Below are 18,636 nucleotides of genomic sequence, written 5' to 3' on the forward strand. Positions count from 1 at the left end.
CCAATATCACTGCCTTATTCACCCTTCTCTACATAACATTAAACCAATATTCTTCATCCCCAGTGGAAATTAACATGGGTGTAGTAAGAAAATGAAATTTAATTCATTAAACTGTGCCCTTGTAACACCCACCACGTTGGCGTGTATAATCTGACATCAGCTGCCAGTTTTGTATCCACATCCTATGAATCCCTACATGTACGCTCTCTTCATATAGAAGCTTCTTGTGGCTTCTCAGCAACAGCAAGTGTGCTTTCCATTTTTAGACACAGACAGGTTTGCGTGTCGCAGCTGAGGCTCTACTCTGTGTGCGTGTATGTCTAACACTGACACATGCTCATTCTACCGCTGCCTCTCTTTCTTTTTCCGCCTCCGTACTTCAGTACAGAAATGGCAGAGCTCAACGACAGGCATCCAGATGCACCCTTCAGCCTTATGAGCAGCAGCACCATGACACGCACACACACGCGCGCGCACACGCGCAATCATCACCAACATCTGCACTAGCACAGTGATGCCAGTAACACCAGCATTCAGCACCACTGCAGGTCTCATCTGCACAGATTATTCTCTTCACGTTTTAAAAAGACAATTGAGTAAATTAAGAAAGCAACATAAATACACTCTCTCACACACAAACACATATATTTGGCAGGGAAGCTGGTTACCATAACAACCAAACAGTCAAAGCTCAGAGTGAATCAGATGAAATGAAGCCCACATACAGTACATGTACATGTGACTGCAGAGCAGAAGAGTAACCCTGTGTGTTTTCTTTCCTCTTTTACAACATCCTCTCAAAATCCAGGTGTTTGTTCTGCTCACCTTATGGTGGTGTGTATGTACATTCCTTGCAATGCACCCACCACATCTAAGGTATGAGTACCATCTTCCAAGAGTGAGACAATGCAATACATTTAATTAAGCATTAAGTAAGGTAAACCCACCTTATTCACTGTCATGCCTGTCAGGTTTTCTGTTCTGCACTGCACACGTGCGATTCACTGTTTGCTTTGTGACATTCAGACGTGGGTGACATTTAAAGAAAGAGCTGAAGGTGCGTGTAAAATTGGGCACTTTGATGAAAGGGGAGGTAGAGAACATATAAGGAGAGACCAACAGTGCATGTTTTCGTTCTCACTCATTCTGCATCACTAATGGATTTTACAACTTTGCCACTTAAGACATAATTGATGACGATCCTCATGAGTGTGAGGGACACACTGTTGACTTCTCACAGATTCAGCTGCATCATTGAACTTTATTATAGCACACACTTTGAGTGACATGACAGTCAATTTGGGTTCTGTTTTATTCCCTCTTGTCACTTTCTGCATACAATGTGCTTTGCTAAATATTAATTTGTCTGTATGCAACTGTATGACTAGTTCCTTTAGGGTGTTCTCACCAGTTTCACGGTTTGTTAAAATAATTTTATTTTCATTGTGCATCAGAGATGAAGCCTGAGATAATAAACTAATACTCTGTAGAAAGGAGAACAACATATAAGCAACATATTATTCTGATATTTATTTTAAGCTGTGTACATTTACTGTAATAAAGCTGCTGCTGTGATTGCAGTAAAAGTGACTGAACACTGACATGTTAAGTTGCTATCAGATTAAAGGGGTTCATGTGTGAAAGGCACTATTACACAAAATACAGTAAACATAGAGAAAATCAATTTCTCAGTTGTCACTGTGTAACCATGTTTTAATAATTTGTGTTAACGCAAGAGCTGAAAAGGGTTTTCTAATGGCTGCTGAGATCATATTAAGGTAAAAGACAGATGTCCGAGGTGCATGGATCATTAGGTGGTGAGGTTGCTGACTTCTAAAAAAGTCAGCAACCTCACCACCTAATGATCCAGTTAGATGACAGAAAAAAAAAGCACCGGACTGTTTCCGTGCTGCAATGCAGAGATAGCTTGTTCCAGTATGATCATACAGTAATGGCACCATAATAAATTAATTCCTCAATATTTTGGATGGCATACTAATATTTACAGTTCATGTTTAAGCAAAGATGCATGCCTAAAAGCAAAGCAACAGTGCACTGTACTCTTGTTTTATATCTTTTAAAGTCAACTCACCACATTTTTTCATAAAGAGCGTTTTCAGATATATTCAATTTGTGAATGTAAATTCTTTCTGTGGTCTGTAAATTCAGATGGTTATAGATCTGTTGAATATTTTGTTCAATGATCTTTACAAGTAACAGAAGTACACAAACAAAGAAGTCCTGCCACTAGTTATTGCTTCAATGTTAATTATGATCAACCTACATCTAATAATTGGCCATGTACCACAGGCCTTCAACCTTCAGAATCCAAAACATTGCAGCAAGAGTACTGACAGGGACTAGAAATAAAGAGCATATTTCTCCTATATTGACTTCTCTTCAATGGCTCCCTGTGAAATCCAGGATCAAATTCAAAATCCTGCTCCTCACGTATAAGGTCTTGAATAATCAGGCCCCATCTTATCTTAATGACCTTATGGTACCGCATCAGAGCACTTCACTCTCAGATTTCAGGCTTACTTATGGTTCCCAGAGCATTTAAAAGTAGAATGGGAGGCAGAGCCTTCAGCTTTTAGGCCCCTCTTCTGTGGAACCAGCTTCCAGTTTGGATTCAGGAGACAGACACCCTTGCTTTTTTTAAGATTAGGCTTAAAACTTTCGTTTTTCCAGATAAAGCATAAAGCCTATAGTTAGTTACACTGCAATAGGTTTATGCTACTAGGGTATTCCAATGATGCATTGGAACTGGTCATGGCAGATGGCCGCCCCTCCCTGAGTCTGGTTCTGCTGGAGGTGTCTTCCTGTTAAAAGGGAGTTTTTCCTTCCCACTGTCACCAAAGTGGTTGCTCATATGAGGTCATATCATTGCTGTTGTTTCTCTGTTTTCTTTGTATTATCATAGGGCACCTTAAAATATGGAGCGCCTTGAGGCAACTGTTGTCATCATTTGGTGTTTTATAAATAAAATTGATTAAATTGAATGAATAAAGTTTGTTTCATGTGTCACATTCAACGTACATTGCTCATAATTTAACAGTCACCACAATTTGTATCCGCAAACTAACCATTAAATATCAACTAAGATTTGAAAAACCACCATAGGGCAAAAGCCAAGATACACCCCGGACGGCTCGCCAGCCTATTGCAGGGCTAACGCACAGAGACCATTCACACTCACCAACGAATTTAACCACACTGACTAGATATCTTTTAGGTGTGGAAGGAAGCCTGAGTACCTGCAGAAAACCCAAAAAGACGCAGGGAGAACATGCAAACTCCACACAGACTGGCCTTGAGTAGATTAGACCCCAGGAGTGCCTTGCTGTGAGGCAACGGTGTTAAGCTAACCACCACACCAATGTGCTGCCTACACACTGATTTTCGCTTGTAGAAATATGCTTGGATTGAACAGATAAATTGTAGCAAATAATAGCAGGGCAATGCAAAACAAGAAAGCTGAGGCAAAGGACTTAACAAAAAAGGGCTAGAACTTTTTGTCAGTTTTGTTTTAGAAAATATCTTCCTCTGTTAGAATACACTTGGATCAGGATCTGGTCGAGACACTTCCAACACTCTGTCTGACCATTTCTGTAACTTCCTAAAAATTACAATTAACACTCACACCCACTTCACGACATGATTGGCTATTGTGTGGAGGTGGTGACTGTACGCTGGGTGTGAATCTCTCACTATTTTTTTTTTTCAATTCGTTACGCAACAACTTGTCGTGCTTTTCGTGAGTACAACTGAGTGTAGCACTATAGGTGTTTTTAATCAGAGAAAAGGCACTGTATTATTAGCTGCACTTACACAATAACTTAAAACTGCAGACATTTGGTACAGGATAGATGCCAGGCCTCACAGACTGGTTCTGATTGTGCTCAGGTCCCTCTCTTTTAAAAATAATTATTAAAAATAAATTATTTATTCATTTTAAAATGAAAATCTGCTAATGAGCTCCAGCGCCGCTTCATCACACCTGCTGTCCTATTCCAAATGTATTAATTTGATACTATTTTTTTATTGCGTTGAATCATTTTCCAATTCATTTCACAATGAAATCAAACAATAGAGCTATTTGGCAAACTTTTTTATTTATTCCCATTAAATGCAGAATCTATACGTTTCAGCTATATTTCAGCCTCAATATTTAACCATTTTTCATTTATTAGATAACTTATTCAACATTTTTTTTCTGCCAACCTTTCAAATTTGTCACCCGCTGCTATTAAAGCTGGTTCTTTTTAATGTTATAATTCTAATAAATCTAGCCATTTATATTGATACTATGAACTGCTATTATTTTTTAACAGTTTACATTTAATTTCAGCTTCACCCATTTCTTTTTAGCTGATATATTTACAAACTACCACTACTACGACTTTTTTGCCATCTATGACTCTGGTGTGCTTTTTTAATTGTAAGATGTATAAACTCATAAAGCGAATGTATCCTATAGAGTAGGATGCGATTTATAGTACCGCAGGATACTGTAAACTATGCTCCCTTGTTATAAGCAATCAAGTATACTCTCTTGTACAGCATATACCACCTCAGTATACTTTGTATTCACTACACCTCCCAGCATGCATCAACTGGGGGATCCTGGATGAACAGCAAGAAGATGGATGTCTGGATGGTGTGTCTCCTCTGCCACTGTGGGTATATTGCTGCAGTAGAGGCTGCCTTATGCATGAGGCTTTGCTGAGGAGTTTCAGTCACAGAGGAAGACATCCACAGGGAAAATGCTGCCTCCGATTGGCTGATGATCCTTTAAAGACTACCAATCAGACACCATCCTCATAGTGTGACTGCGTGTTTCCCTCTCCTTCTCTAAATGTACTGTGTCAGCCTGCGCATATTTTTATGTTTGCAGCGTTGCATGCAAGCGTGTCTGTGTGTGTGCAGGATGCCAAAATCAGAAGCCGTAAAGGAAGGGGAGGGGCAAGGATAGAAACGCTGAAGAAATAGATAGAGGGATACACAGAAGAGAAAAGAGGACAGTGGAGAGGGGACAGATGCCGAGAGACCAAGAGTGAAAGGCACACTGAGGAGAGACAGAAAGCGTGAGGAGGAGGAGGAGGAGGAGACGATCTGCTGAAGGAAGCAGCAGTGTCGTTGATTTTCATAGGAGTCAAGGCAGCTGTCCTCTGTCACCGTGACGATGGGCTGCTGGCTTTCTGGACCGTGGATGGGCGACCAAACGGTGAGCCGCCAAATACCTGCCTCACTGTTACAGATAATGCTGTAACAGTGTTTTATGATGTCTCATTAAAGTAGATGGAATTAAGCTTCATTCACATCCAGGTTTGAGTGCGTGCGTACGTGTGCATGTCTGTGTGTCTGTATATGCAGATGCAAAAAGGCATCATCATTTCTGCAAGACTACATTTTTGTGTGAGTGCGCATGTTTATAAATGGATGATAAACCCAATTCTTCAGCATTAAATCTAAATACTTTTTGTACGAATGTCGAATTTTTAATGTTGTGTGTATAACATCTTCATCATCTCCTGAAGACTACTGCCGTCCTCTGGCTACACACACAGGTGCCATTTTGTGCTTCTCAGCTCATGGTGTGTGCGCGTGTGCCTGTTTGCTAGTGTGTGTGTGAGTGTGCAGTTGAATGTAGAGGAGGGTGACTCATGGTTGTGATGTGCTGGAGTTAACAATACTGTCCATGCGTCTAATTCGATAGCCACTGAGCTGCATGTGTGTGACAGTGTATGTGTGTGTTTGTGTGTGTGCATGAAGCAGGATGTTGCTTGAAGGTATTAACCCTTTAAAGCAGCCATGGATACCATGTCACTATTTTTCATATTTCCTTTAAACTGCCATAATTCAGCTGTTTGGGTGTTGCATACCGGAAAAAAAACTACCATCTTTCTGCAGGCGCAGGGTCTTCTGACCTAGTTGCGTAATATTGAAAAATTGAGTCCGTTTGTGGTCTGTAGTGTGTTCACACTGCAAAAAAACCCCAAAACAAAACAAAATCCTACATGAAGTGCATTTAAAATGGCAGCGGGCAAGCATAAATTTGATTGTGGTGTTGATGAATGCAGTTTTCCCACAGCACATTACCAGATTATGTTTGTTTGTAGAACCTCATCATTCAATTAATTCTATCATGTCATTAGGGCAAGAAGCCACATCTTTAGTCCACACCACCCACTCAGTTTGTAACTCAGGTGTCCAATTTACACATTAGTGGTTTCTAAGCTTAAGGCCATGTATCTGCAATAAAATCACAAGGGTTTATTTTTCAGACTTGACAAAGTTCTTCCAGAGCCACATAAGGCCTGCCGTTTTCACAGGCTGTGAAGGATTAACCATAGCTACTGTTCTATGTAGCAGCTGTTACATGTATTATATTTAATCAGGAAAAAATAAATCCACATTAAGACACGTACTAACAGTACCAACTGTCTGCAGTGTGGAGTTCTGTTTTGTTCTACCTCACTACCATAGGGACTAAAAAAATTCTGTTGCTGGAGAAAATCTAGGAGTCAGAACCAATCCAAAAAGATGACGCACGAATTACACAAATATTTTATTTTGACCAACCCCTAGCTAAGAGTAATGCTAGTTATCCTTCAAGCTGTAGGCACTTTTTTCCCCTCGAGGCTGGTATTTATAATCAAAACCAACCACTACTCTGGTTATTATTTTTTACCTGTAGCTGAGCACTATAGTTCTTTTGGAGCGCTTTGTTCTAACCCATTGGTGGCAGGACTTCACTATGCAGTTTGCATGTTGTCCCTGTGAATGTGAGTGGAAATAATTGTTTTTCTTTTCCTGAGTCAGCCCTCTGATGACCCAGGGTGTATTCCTCCACTCTCAAAGTGTCACCTGAAATAGGCTCAAGCCCACCTGTGAGCTCTAAAGTTTAGAAAATATCTAATTGAGATGGAAACCCTTTGTTATCAGAAGATTTCACATTTACAATCACACAGTTTGACGTGTTAAATATGAGACACTTACTCTGTTAAGTCTTAAGCATATACAAAGGTTATATTAGTTAATGAAGGCAGGATTATTAGGGTGAGTATCGAGCTAATGTTAATGTGTCCATTGGTGGCGATTAATGTGTCCTTCAATGAGCTTTGTGTCACATGAATTCAGCAGCAGGCAACTTTGCTAACATCACAACCCTTCTGTCTGTTTGCCTCAGATGAATGGGCGGAGTCTAGCACACCTGAGCCAAAGGGATGCTCTGCGAATCCTGGCAGCCAATCAGCGTCCAATCACCATGCAGATCAAGGGCCAGAGGAGGCGTGGCACAGAGGCAGATAGGGGATCCTGGGAGCCCCTTCCCCTTGACCTGAAGCACCTCAATCTGCCCCTCCCTCTGATGGGGGCGGGCCTTAACACTTCTAGTCCCTCTTACCAACACAGGTAATAAAACATATGATTTGTTATGTAATGTTAAGAGCTGTAAAACCACTTTGTCTCACGGTGATTTTAAGAAATGCCGGTATGCAGTTACATCGGATTTCTTATGACCACACTGTACTAAACAACTAAATAACAATGTCATTATACTGTGCAAACATCCTTGTATGCCCTGAAAGGTTAAAAGGAGCCAGTATCATAAATAAATTATAGTGTTTGCTGCATCCCTGTGCAGTGATGATTGGAAACTGTTTAATTGAACAAGAAAACTAAATGCTTTACTGATATTTGTAAAAATGTAAAAACTGTTTTAGTAAGAGGATGCTTCTTGGGGTTTTTTTTTTTTTTTTTAAAGCAAAAGCAGTAAATATTCAGTCATTCCACTTTTAAAGACCACAGAAAATGACTTTTCTTAAAAGTAATGCAGTACATTACTTAATTATGCTAGAGAAAGTAATTTGTTTCACTACTCATTTCATTACTTTCTCATTACTCTGTAAAATGATCTAAAATACGCTGTCTCATAATTATCCATTAACAATATAAACCTGAGGCTACAGCTTCACATACCAACACAAACTCCTATCCTAAAGAGGATACACATGGGATCTTTCTTTAGTATTTAAACATAAACACAAAGCTGACAACACAATGCAAAGTTTAAAACCAGCCCAAAGAGACTTAAAAGCGATCGTCACAGTGATTCTCTTGTAAAAACATGAACAGGTAGAAACTGAGGCTGTAAACATGACTGCCCATCATTTACCTGTTGAAGTTCAGGCTCTGGCTGCTGGGTTGGGGTCAGCATACACTCAGCTTTATAGGTTTATTACTCTAGATTCTTGGCTAGCTTTGTGCTAGCATGCAAATAACACAGCAGTATAATGCAGCTGTTTGTGTAGTGAAAGCATTTTGCACTTTAAAATCAAATTCTTGTCCTTTTGTGCAATAAAATAAAAGTGTATCTGAAACTGTGTATTTCACTCCTCCTGCACAGAAACTGAAATCAGCTAAGTGTATTTGTTTGATGTCTGATGGCTTGCAGATGACTGAGGAACCTTTGTAATGCAAGTAACTAGTGTGTTAAATTACTGCATTACTGAAAAATGTAATGGGATTACATTGTAATGTATACATATACATGTGTGTGTTTGTGTGTTTGTGCATGTGTCTGTGTGACATAAATTTCATTATCACATGTTGAGTACAATGTAATGATTACAATGATTATGCATGCGCCCCAGGTGGCAGGCTTTCAACTAGAAGCCTGTCAGAATCAAGGATAACATGAATGACTACTTAGCCGTTGTGTCTTTGGCTGTTAATCGACAACAGTACAGTCAAAGGATTTTCAAAGCCGCTATCATATAGTGCGGTGTTCCTGAGATGCCGTCACATGTGGTTCCAAAACACCAAGATGGTGATGTAAACACACTCAGGATGAGGTGTCACAATAGACTTCATGACCAGTTGATCCCGTCATGGTGACTACACCCGTCTCTCATACAGTCGGCAGTCTCATCTTTAGTTTGTCTGTGAACTGTTGATTGTAAGAGTCAGTTGTTATTTTTTTAAATGTGTGAAATAAAAATAAATAAATTAAAGTAACTGTGACAAAGTTCAACTTAACAGACTATACAGTGAAACAGACACAAATGTATAACCATGTTATGCAGCCTGAAAGTTAAGGAACGTTACTTACTTCTTCCAAGGGGATACCCACTTGTCCAATGAAACGTTATCCATGTTTGTTTTGAAGAACGTTAGTGTCTTCGGACCTGTATAATTCCAGGATTTTTGCTTTAAAATGTCTGAATTCTGTGTCCTTGTCATCTCTTTCAGACATTATTACAACCACCTGTCTCTGCCTCAAGATCACTGTGATGGCGGACGGTATAGCTACCTGTCTAGCTCCCCACGGGACACTGTGGACATTGGTCGCCAGGTGATATTAAGAGACACACACACACACACACACACACACACACACACACACACACACACACACAGAGAAGTGCATCAGAACACTTGCATCCAGATTGTCGATGAGGCCATATAGCACAGCTTATTACTATTTTCGTATTTTCATAAAACACAGCTCAGTAGCTCCTCTCACGTGTTTTTTTTGTTTTGTTCTGGCTGACATGGCTGAAAAAGCTCATGAAAGGAATATTAAATGGTCTACCAATTACACCTCTAATTTCTAATCACAGTTTGGTTTCCAAAACAACCAACAACAACAAAAAAACCCCTCATGCACACTCATCTGTGATTCTAGAGTTGCACTGCGGATGAATTTGTAAAAGTTCATTTGCAATATATGGGTACCTTCACACTGTAGTTTCTGATTTGACCAAGAATGAGTTTAATCAGTAACAAATTGTATTACACATTCTCATGTTCTTCTGTCACTTCCTACATTACTCAGGATCTAGAACTAGCTGGCCGTCGATCAAAGGGACAGAACTGCCTGATGGGATGCTGCAGTACTAACTTAGAAGAGCAAAACGCCTGCCACAGTCAGGTATGTAAAAATCTGCTTTTCCATAAAATTGTTAACGTTGTTGTTTTAAACATATATCTGGTGAGTACGCAAACCCTGTTTGTTAAATCAATTATGAATTGCTTATACTTGCTAGTACTCTCTGTGCAAGTAGTAATAAAGCTTACTCATTTCAGTCATGGAGCTTCATGGAGCCTCACAGCTGCACCGGCTGACACGTTCCTTCATTAACATAAATGCACCCACTATTATTTATTCTCAGTTCAACTTGTACTATCTGGAAATATTTTCTGTTTTAGTAGTGTTTATTTTCAGTGACTAGCTAGTTTTTTAATAGTCATTAAGGGTTTTTTTCTATTTTTATTTTTTAATGAAACATAAAAGATCCACATCTTTCATATTAGGCGATATGAGCTTGTGGTTCAATGCTAGACAGACTGGCAACACTATTTACAGGCATACACGATTAAATTTGTTTAGATTTGTTAAAATCAAAAAAGAATACTGGCACCCTTCCTCTTTGGCCATTGATGTTGATTTAACCGTCACTCAGGAACTTTTAAAAGCAGGAAACAACTGAACAAAAGGCAAGTGAATAAACTGAGAATTAGAGCAGATCTCAATGCTTACCTTTAGTATTTAACAGTTTTTCACTCTACAGACACAATCAGCCAGGTTTCACTTTTTACTGAGATTCTTCACACATTTTAAACATAAAACATGTGGTCATTTTTAGTGTTTGGTGTCATGATGCACTGGACTGACCCTGCCTGTTTTTATAGACAGATGATGAGGATTTTATGCTAGAGAAGCCAATGGGTTTCCTGCCCCTGCACCATGAGTTGGACAGTGGTCTGGGCTGGACAGATGGCTCCCTTCACCAGGGTGACCTCTCAGGTCTGGAGACCGAGGAGGGAGGTCTGGAGGACTGTCATTCACATGGGGCCCTCGCCCCAGGAGGGTGTGGGGGTTTTGGAGGTGGTGGCTCTCCTTCCTCAGAGTCCTTCATTTCCTCAGAGCTCAGCGACTCAGGCTTCTATAGTGTAAGCACCGGGGAGTTCAGGCACTTCCAGAGGCTGCTGGAGAAGCGAATGCGTCTCTACAATGCCAGGCTGCAACATCAGGGTGAACCATGCGAAAGGCAGGAACGGCGTGACAGCTGCCCCAAGAGCCACCGTGAGCTGCTGGAGGCCATCCCTGAGGCGCTGACAATGCAACCTCAATGTCAGCATCTGCAGATTGGGATGGAGGATGGTGCTGGGCCTGTCATGGACCTGCCATCACGTGGCCTAGTCAGGTAATTAGAATATCAAATTTTTATCATGGTGCTGGTTTCTCTAAGGTCTGTCAGATAGGTGTACATAGTTAAACCAGTCTTGTTTTTAATATTACTCACTTATATAATACCAGTTACAAATGATACCAATCTAACCGAACGCCAACACACAAAACAACCATTGATTGCAATGTGATTTAAAACTTGTTAAAAAAAATCTTTAAAACACTTTTTTTTTTCAGAATAAAAAAGAGCTATGCTGCTTGGAACTCAAACATTTGTGTTAATTTACCAAAAAAACATATCTTTGTAGAATACAACCCATGGATTACAGGGACTACACATGACCTAAAACCTTTTCCTTTGGTGCCTTTTTTTCATTAAACTCTTTGTATTTCCAGGGTTTCATCAGTCCAGTTCCACAAAGCTGATCGGCCCTGTCTGAACCGTCACAGCTCCAGCAGTGGCGCCCTCTTCAATCCCTCCCATACACACACTGCAGTGTCACGAATGACAGGCCCAGTCCTCTCAACCTGCAGCACTCCCTCTAGCCACCGGAGACCACTAGTGCCAGTGCAGCACCACCAGGGGTCAAGCTCAGTTGGGATGCTGAGGAGAAGCAGAACATTGCACCATCGGCCACCTCCACAAGAGTACCGTCGACGAGCCAGCCACCCAGCTTCCCCATCCTACTGCGCTGCAACCCTGCACCACTGTGGAGGCGTCGCACCATGTAACGTCTTGCCACCAGGCTTGCCAGAGGAAGCCGAGCTAGTGACAGGTGTGATGGCTTCCCACCCTGGAGGCATGGCCCTCTCACCCCAACAACATGCCACCACTCTGGGGCACATCAGAGGTGCCAACAACCATGAGCGTTGCTATGACAACAACTCCAACAGCCAGCTCGCGCACCATGACTGGTGGCACTCACAAGAAAGAAGCTTGATGCCTGAGCCAATGTTGGTAGAAAGGAACAGAGAGATAGAGAGGGAACTGGAGCAAAAAAGGCAAATTCAAAAAGAGAAAGAGCTTGAAAGGGAGAGGGAGACACAGATTCAGGAGGAGATGGAAAGGGAAAGGCAGAAGGAGATTGAGAGGAGCCGAGTCGGAGAGCAGCAGCACCTCCAGAGTCTTGTCTTGCCTCCTCAGGCCGGTGACGTCAATGACACATGGCCAAAACCCGCCAGCCGTCAGTCTCATGGAAGTGGAGGTGGCAGAGGCCTCTACAGCACTCTGGAAGGTCACACAGGAGCTTGTGCTACAGCTGGACAGGATGTAAACAAAGGACCAATTAATGCAGGTTCAAATTCTAACCACAGTTCTGGTCTGCAGTCAAAATTTAATCCAAACTGTAAACCCAACACAACCACACGAGTCTCTAGGAGCCAGTTGCTTAGAGATCGAGCCTCTCAGCTAGCGGATGAGCGCAGCGGGATGAGCACCGACGAGGAGACCAGCACTGACATACTGATGGGCCGATACTGGAGTCGAACTGAGAGGAGGGAACAATTTCTTTTGGCCCGTGAGCAGAGGCAGCAACAGCAGCTACAACAGCTGCAGGCCAGTAGAGGGATTGTACGAGATGTCGTTAGCAGGGGAGGACCCGTGGTAGGAGGAGGAGGAGGAGGAGGAGCCTCCGCTGATGATGGAGGTCTTCTGGACAGCAATGGAGTCAGAGGTTTTGCAGAAGGCAGGTGCAACACGGTCCTGGAGCTGAGTCAGAGGAAGCTGAGTCGTATGAGGAACAGAAAGCTGTTGGATGACTGGACGACAGTAGAGGAGCTCCTGACTCATGGGACCAGGCTGGACAACCAGGATGACATGCTGTGTCCCAGCTCCCTGCTGACGGTCACCACTGTCTAACTGCATGGACACAGTGTCTAACTGTAACTCTGTGTGTGAATGTGTGTGACATTAAGCTAACAATACAACATTTTAGCAATTGTTCTTGTGCTGTCTCTCCGAGGCCAGATGAGACGATGATATTAGTTTTAACTACATGTGTCACTTACAGAGAGGTCCAGGACATATTTAGCCTTGCTAAGCACAGACTAGCTGCAGCTTGCTTCCAGTCCTTGTGTTAAGCCAGGTTAAACACTGCAAAGCCATTCATGTATTTTTTAAAAATGATCCAGGGCAACATGAGGTATTTACAGCTAAATAATCCTTTTATGTCTCACCCAGTTCAGCTGTTTTTTGATCAGCCCAGGTTTTTGAGATTTGAGTTAATTTATGGTTTGATAAACAGATGGCCATAAATTTCATGTCAAACCAAACCCAAATTATGAGCTGTGAATTTTCATAGTAACATATGGGTCCATATGACTGGCATTTGTCCCCTGTGGACATACAATGGAGCGTGCAATGTTTACCACACTCTGCTGTTCATACCTTTGTTGCAGCAGTAATGTGTAGTGACTTTGGATGAACAAGGTCCTCACCATCTCTGTATTTGAAGCATAATGATGAACCTAATACTCATTTTCTCAAGTCTCTGGGGAAGACAGAGAACAAGAAGACTGACAGAAAGTTGAATTGTTCCTTTAATGAATGTGTGAATGGGAGGGAACCTCACTGTCATTGCTGTACATCACCTCAACTGATAGCTTTATGTGTGGGTGTTTGACCACTGTATAGCACTCTGGACAAAACGTCTGTGTCAGTGCATGACGCTTGTTATAACACACAAACGAACAAGGTCAGATGAGTGTGTTTGTTTGCATCATGTCTTTCATGCTCCATCTTATGCCCCATTTATTTCACCGAAGCTCTGATAGATTTACAGACATTTAGGTTTTCACTTAGATCCTCAATCCAAGACGTTCGGGGAGCAATACTGTTCTACGTGATGCACCTGGCTGCGCACTAATGATGAATTACATGCTTTTTTATCAGCACTACAGAAACCATCAACTGTAGCAATTCAGACTACAACTGAGATTTAATGCCAAATCCTAAAGGTTTCTTTTTTGTTTTTTAACAGAAACTGTTTACAATTCAAAGGTCAGTGGGAGCTTTTCTAACTGAAATGCTAAATAGTGTGACCTGAATGACTGGCTTGGGCAACATGAGTAAAAACATGCTGATCAAGGGGGTAAAGAGTTTGCCATGGAGGTTTTTCACAGGTGACCACAGCTTTAGTCTGTGAAATCAGTTGTAATAGTCTTTGGGAGTCAGTTTTATGCTACATTCACGTCACATTTTTAATGCCATGAATTACATGCAGCTGATTGGAATATTTGTCCCACTTGGTGAAAAGAAAACCAAGAAAGTGCCAGTATAAAAAAAACGATAAAACTAATGGGAAGCCATAAAATAAAAATAAAAGCCATTCCCACTGGCAGTTACATCTTAATGTAATTTAATAAGATGGATACAATTGATTCAGATAATTAAAAAGGAGCCAAGAAGGAGCTGCACATATTTGTTACCTTCTGGTAAGCCAAACCTTGTATTTTATTTTTGATTGTTTAACTATAGGTCACTTCTATGATGAGACCAAATGATGGCAATGGACATTACTAGTTGTAGCAAGTGTTTAGCTAAAATACACCATTACTGCTGAGTGGCACATTCATATTGCAAAGATGTTATAACAACATTTCATTCCTTTCTTACTGACGTGATGTGAATGCAGCATCAGATTTCTGGCCCTTCCTGGCTCATGGGTCTCTGTTCTTGGTGTCTTTACTGTTGGCTGGATGTTTACAAATCTATCTGTGCACTAAATGTTTATGCATGTTTACTGAAATCTACATGCGTTGACTTTGGTGAGAGAATTTTCAAGAAAAAAGTTACACCTCAAGACAGCTTTAGATTAAGTTTGCAGACTGCTGCTGCATATGGTTACAGTCAGAAGGTTGCTTACACTCATCATAAATGTTATAGCAGTTTTGGGCTTGTAATGATTGCCTTGAACTGCTATTTTTTCCAGACTGGCATGATTGTAAAGCATATATCTTTATTTACCTCTAGAAACAAGAACTGGGTGCACAAGTTTGAATTTATTTAGGATTTCTCAAATCCACACAGGGTCAAAAATAAACATACTTAGTCAGAAGCGCACATGGTCCCACACTAATGTTTGGTTACATCTCCACCAGACCCTTTTGGTAGCCATCAACAAGCTTCAGGCAAAATTCTGGCTGATTATTTAACCACTCTCCTTGAAAGAATTGGTAGAGTTCATTAAAATTGGTTGGTGTCCTGGCACGGACCCTGCTTTTAAGTATAGTTCACAGATCTTAATTAGCGTTTAGATCGGGGCCAACGAATTTAAAGGTCAGAAGTTTAATTTAAACTTGTGCACCCAATTCTTGCTTTTTAATGACCTATACTGCACAATCTTTCCCTCTGGAAGAAGTACAGTTCACAGAAACCATTGCAATCCCCAGAATTACCATGACATTAAGGCCAATGATGACTGTATGTAAATTTGTGAACACAACTGTATGTCTGCCCAGAACAGACAGAGCTAAAGTCAGCGTCGACATTCCACTAAAAGCTGGTATGAAGTGTGAGTAAATCTGAAAACTTACTGATTCCAGGTCCGCGGTTCAGGAAAATGTGCAATAATACCTCAAGCTAGTTTTAATATGACAATGACGGTGTTGTGTACGCTACCTGTCAGGGTTCCATCGAATGCAGTAACTTGTTTTCGATTCAACAGATGCACAAAGTGACAAGTCACCACAAGTGTACAGCAGTCGTAGAATTTACAACAGCAACAGCAAAGGTTATGTATATATTTACGTTATTTCTTTACATAGTTTTCCATGAGAGGGACCTAAGAAAACAACTTTTTGCACATCGTTTTTATACAAAAAGTTTTCCCTACTTTTCTGTACCAGGGACCGAGGCCAGTGGAACGACTGTAGATAGAATGACAGTGTGTGTTAATGTTTTCTTTATAAACTAACATAGTGATTTATGGAGGAAAAAATCGTTTATTGTGATTGTGTTGGACATATTTCAATATTTTCTTGTGATGGTTTCAAAACCAATGTGAACAGTTTTTATGATCTTTAAAATCTTTCCGAGCTACTTTAGTTAAAAAGCTGGTTAAACCTTGATTTACTGTTTTCAAGAAGTGAACACAAAATGTGAATATTATTGTCTCTTTAAATGGATCAATTGAATTTTACTGTTGTTTTGTGTCATTAAGACATGTAGATATTGATTTTGTCAGATGGTGCGTTTGAGGACTGAGTCGGTAACAGGACATGAAAATGCCATCAGACGCCTCCAGTGGTTTATGATGTGATTCTGTAGGTTTATAGCTGTGTTACGGAGGCTGTATATACAGCACAGAGATGAACACTGTAGTATTAGTATGCTTAAAACTCACATCCACATTATCAGCATTCATGGATAGTGGCTCATTTTGGTCTGAATGTTAAATGTGACTTCCATGAATTATGAGTAAGATAACAAACACTGTAATGCTTAAAAGTGACACAGACAATACAGACAAATGTTTTCTGTCTTCTTCAGAGTGAGATGTTTCAGATATATATCAGTTTTATCTGATAGTCAGTTCCAGACCCTTTTACTGTGAAGCTCCATGAAGCTTGAAACATAGGTTGTATGACTTAAATCTCAATGTTATCAATCTGTGAATATGAAATGAAAAAAGGAGAAATCACAGTTTTGCTGTGTTTTAAAAGCGAAAGACTTAAAGGCAGGAAACTCATAGACTACTTATTTTAGAACTTGTTATTAAATTCCTCATGAAGCAAAACTAGATAGACGGTAACACGGAAAAAATAGCCCTGTGAAAAAGTAAAATGGAGACATAACAGCTGATTAATATCCTCTATCTTGTGAATTTTGAAACAAGCTTCTCCTGTTTCGTGATGCGATGTACTGTGCTGCATTTGCACACAGTTCAGTCATGGCTGGATTAGCAATTGGGCAAGTTTAGCAAATGCCCAGGGAATTCAGACAGCCAGGGTCCACAACAACCAGGTTTACTCTGTATTATTTGGGTCTGCTTCATTTCATTTATCCCAAATTAAATCGAAATCTGCAGATTGTGAGTACAGTGTAAACTTCTGCTAAATCAGAGTTTCAGTGTATAGGTTTAAATCATTGTACTTTGTTTCTTTTGCTGTAAAATCTGCTTCATTACATTATTATTATTATTATTTTCACATTTCCAGAAACTAACACAAAGAACACCCACAACAGGATTATCTTAATTCATTATCAAAGTGCTGTAAAAAAAAAAGAATTTTAAAATTACATGATTTTTTGGCGTTTAAAATATTAAAAATAGTATTCAACCTTATGCTAAGACACTAATAGCTATAAGTTGTATTAAAAGATGTCAGCTGAAGGTTCCAGTTTTTGTGCTAAACTAAGAGGATCCTGCACTTCACAGAAATAGCTGCTTTCTAATTAATTAATCTCACTCGGAAGAAGACAGACAAAATCTTTTTTTTTTTTTTTTTACAGAAAATTCAAACAGTTTGAAACCTGTTAAGCATTCAGTGAGGAAAGACATGAAATCAACCTTGCACCCTGTTTATTTCCCCGTTTTACCTCTTTCAGCTGTGACTCAAACACTCTGAATAATGGATGACGAAGAGAGAAATTTTCCTTCTCACCCACCCCCCTCATTCTCTTTGCTTACGTTACACAAGGACACAGAGGGCTGAAAATAGCGCTGCTGTCCTCATGTGATGTGAAATTAAAAGCACACTGGAGCGGAGATACTTGCTGCTGGGGGATCTCAATACTTGTTTTACTCCATCTGACAATACTTCCATCCAGCTTGCAACACCGCATCCATCTGTCTGTGCAAGGGTACTTTTCACTACGGCAAGCTTTTTGGAATATAATGATGTACATGTGATTGTAATAAAGAGATTTTAATTAGCTATGAAATTGTTGTTTTGTGCTTTTATTCAAGACTTAACTTTTGTTGGCGGTCAGACACAAGCAGTAAACTTCTGTCTGTTTCACAGCTGCTTTGAACAGGTGAGGTTTTTTTGAGCCTAGCCATTTTCAACAGATTGCTGCAATTCAGTCTTATATCACCTTTATCGCTACTACTCTAGAAAACTCGGCTTTCAATGTGTCTTTGACAATATTTGAATTAAAATAAATAAAGCCATTTCAGCTTCAGGTGTTCAGGTGTTTTAAAGGATAACTCAAGAGGTCCCACATTGCAACCAATCAGATCACCATTAGTTAATGCTGCATTAATCCATAAGTAAAAACAATGAAAAGTAAGGACTCTTAAACTAAGTAAGAGTCGAGCTGAGACAAAAGGTTAAGACATCTAAAATTTCTGAACCAAGGTTAAGATAGAATTGGATGTAAAAAGGAAATCCTGCCCATCTGTTTTAGAATAGTCTTACATTGGTGCGTGTTTATATTATAACGACACTGACTTAAACTTGATGTAAAAAACTGATGATGCTCGCTATTGTTGATAACT

At 40.2% G+C, this 18,636-nt stretch overlaps 1 protein-coding gene across 1 annotated transcript; it reads left to right on the forward strand.

Moving 5' to 3' along the window:
• Positions 1-4,632: 4,632 nt before the first annotated feature.
• On the forward strand, positions 4,633-17,692 carry LOC120717275. Its single transcript, XM_040005214.1, has 6 exons — positions 4,633-5,227; positions 7,193-7,416; positions 9,256-9,358; positions 9,842-9,937; positions 10,699-11,213; positions 11,594-17,692. Exons 1-6 carry the CDS (start codon positions 5,186-5,188, stop codon positions 13,053-13,055), a joined length of 2,442 nt encoding a protein of 813 aa, XP_039861148.1. The 5' UTR covers positions 4,633-5,185; the 3' UTR covers positions 13,056-17,692.
• The last annotated feature ends 944 nt before the right edge of the window (positions 17,693-18,636 follow it).

Source organism: Simochromis diagramma, unplaced genomic scaffold (genome assembly GCF_900408965.1).
Source record: "Simochromis diagramma unplaced genomic scaffold, fSimDia1.1 OVJJ01000320.1, whole genome shotgun sequence".
Classification (NCBI taxonomy): domain Eukaryota; kingdom Metazoa; phylum Chordata; class Actinopteri; order Cichliformes; family Cichlidae; genus Simochromis; species Simochromis diagramma.

Excerpts from the sequence above, each read along its gene's own strand:
- LOC120717275 (XM_040005214.1), top strand. The coding sequence starts at position 5,186 with ATGGGCTGCTGGCTTTCTGGACCGTGGATGGGCGACCAAACG. Across the intron at positions 7,417-9,255 it reads AGTCCCTCTTACCAACACAG|ACATTATTACAACCACCTGT; the intron begins GTAATAAAACAT and ends CATCTCTTTCAG. Across the intron at positions 11,214-11,593 it reads CCATCACGTGGCCTAGTCAG|GGTTTCATCAGTCCAGTTCC; the intron begins GTAATTAGAATA and ends TTGTATTTCCAG.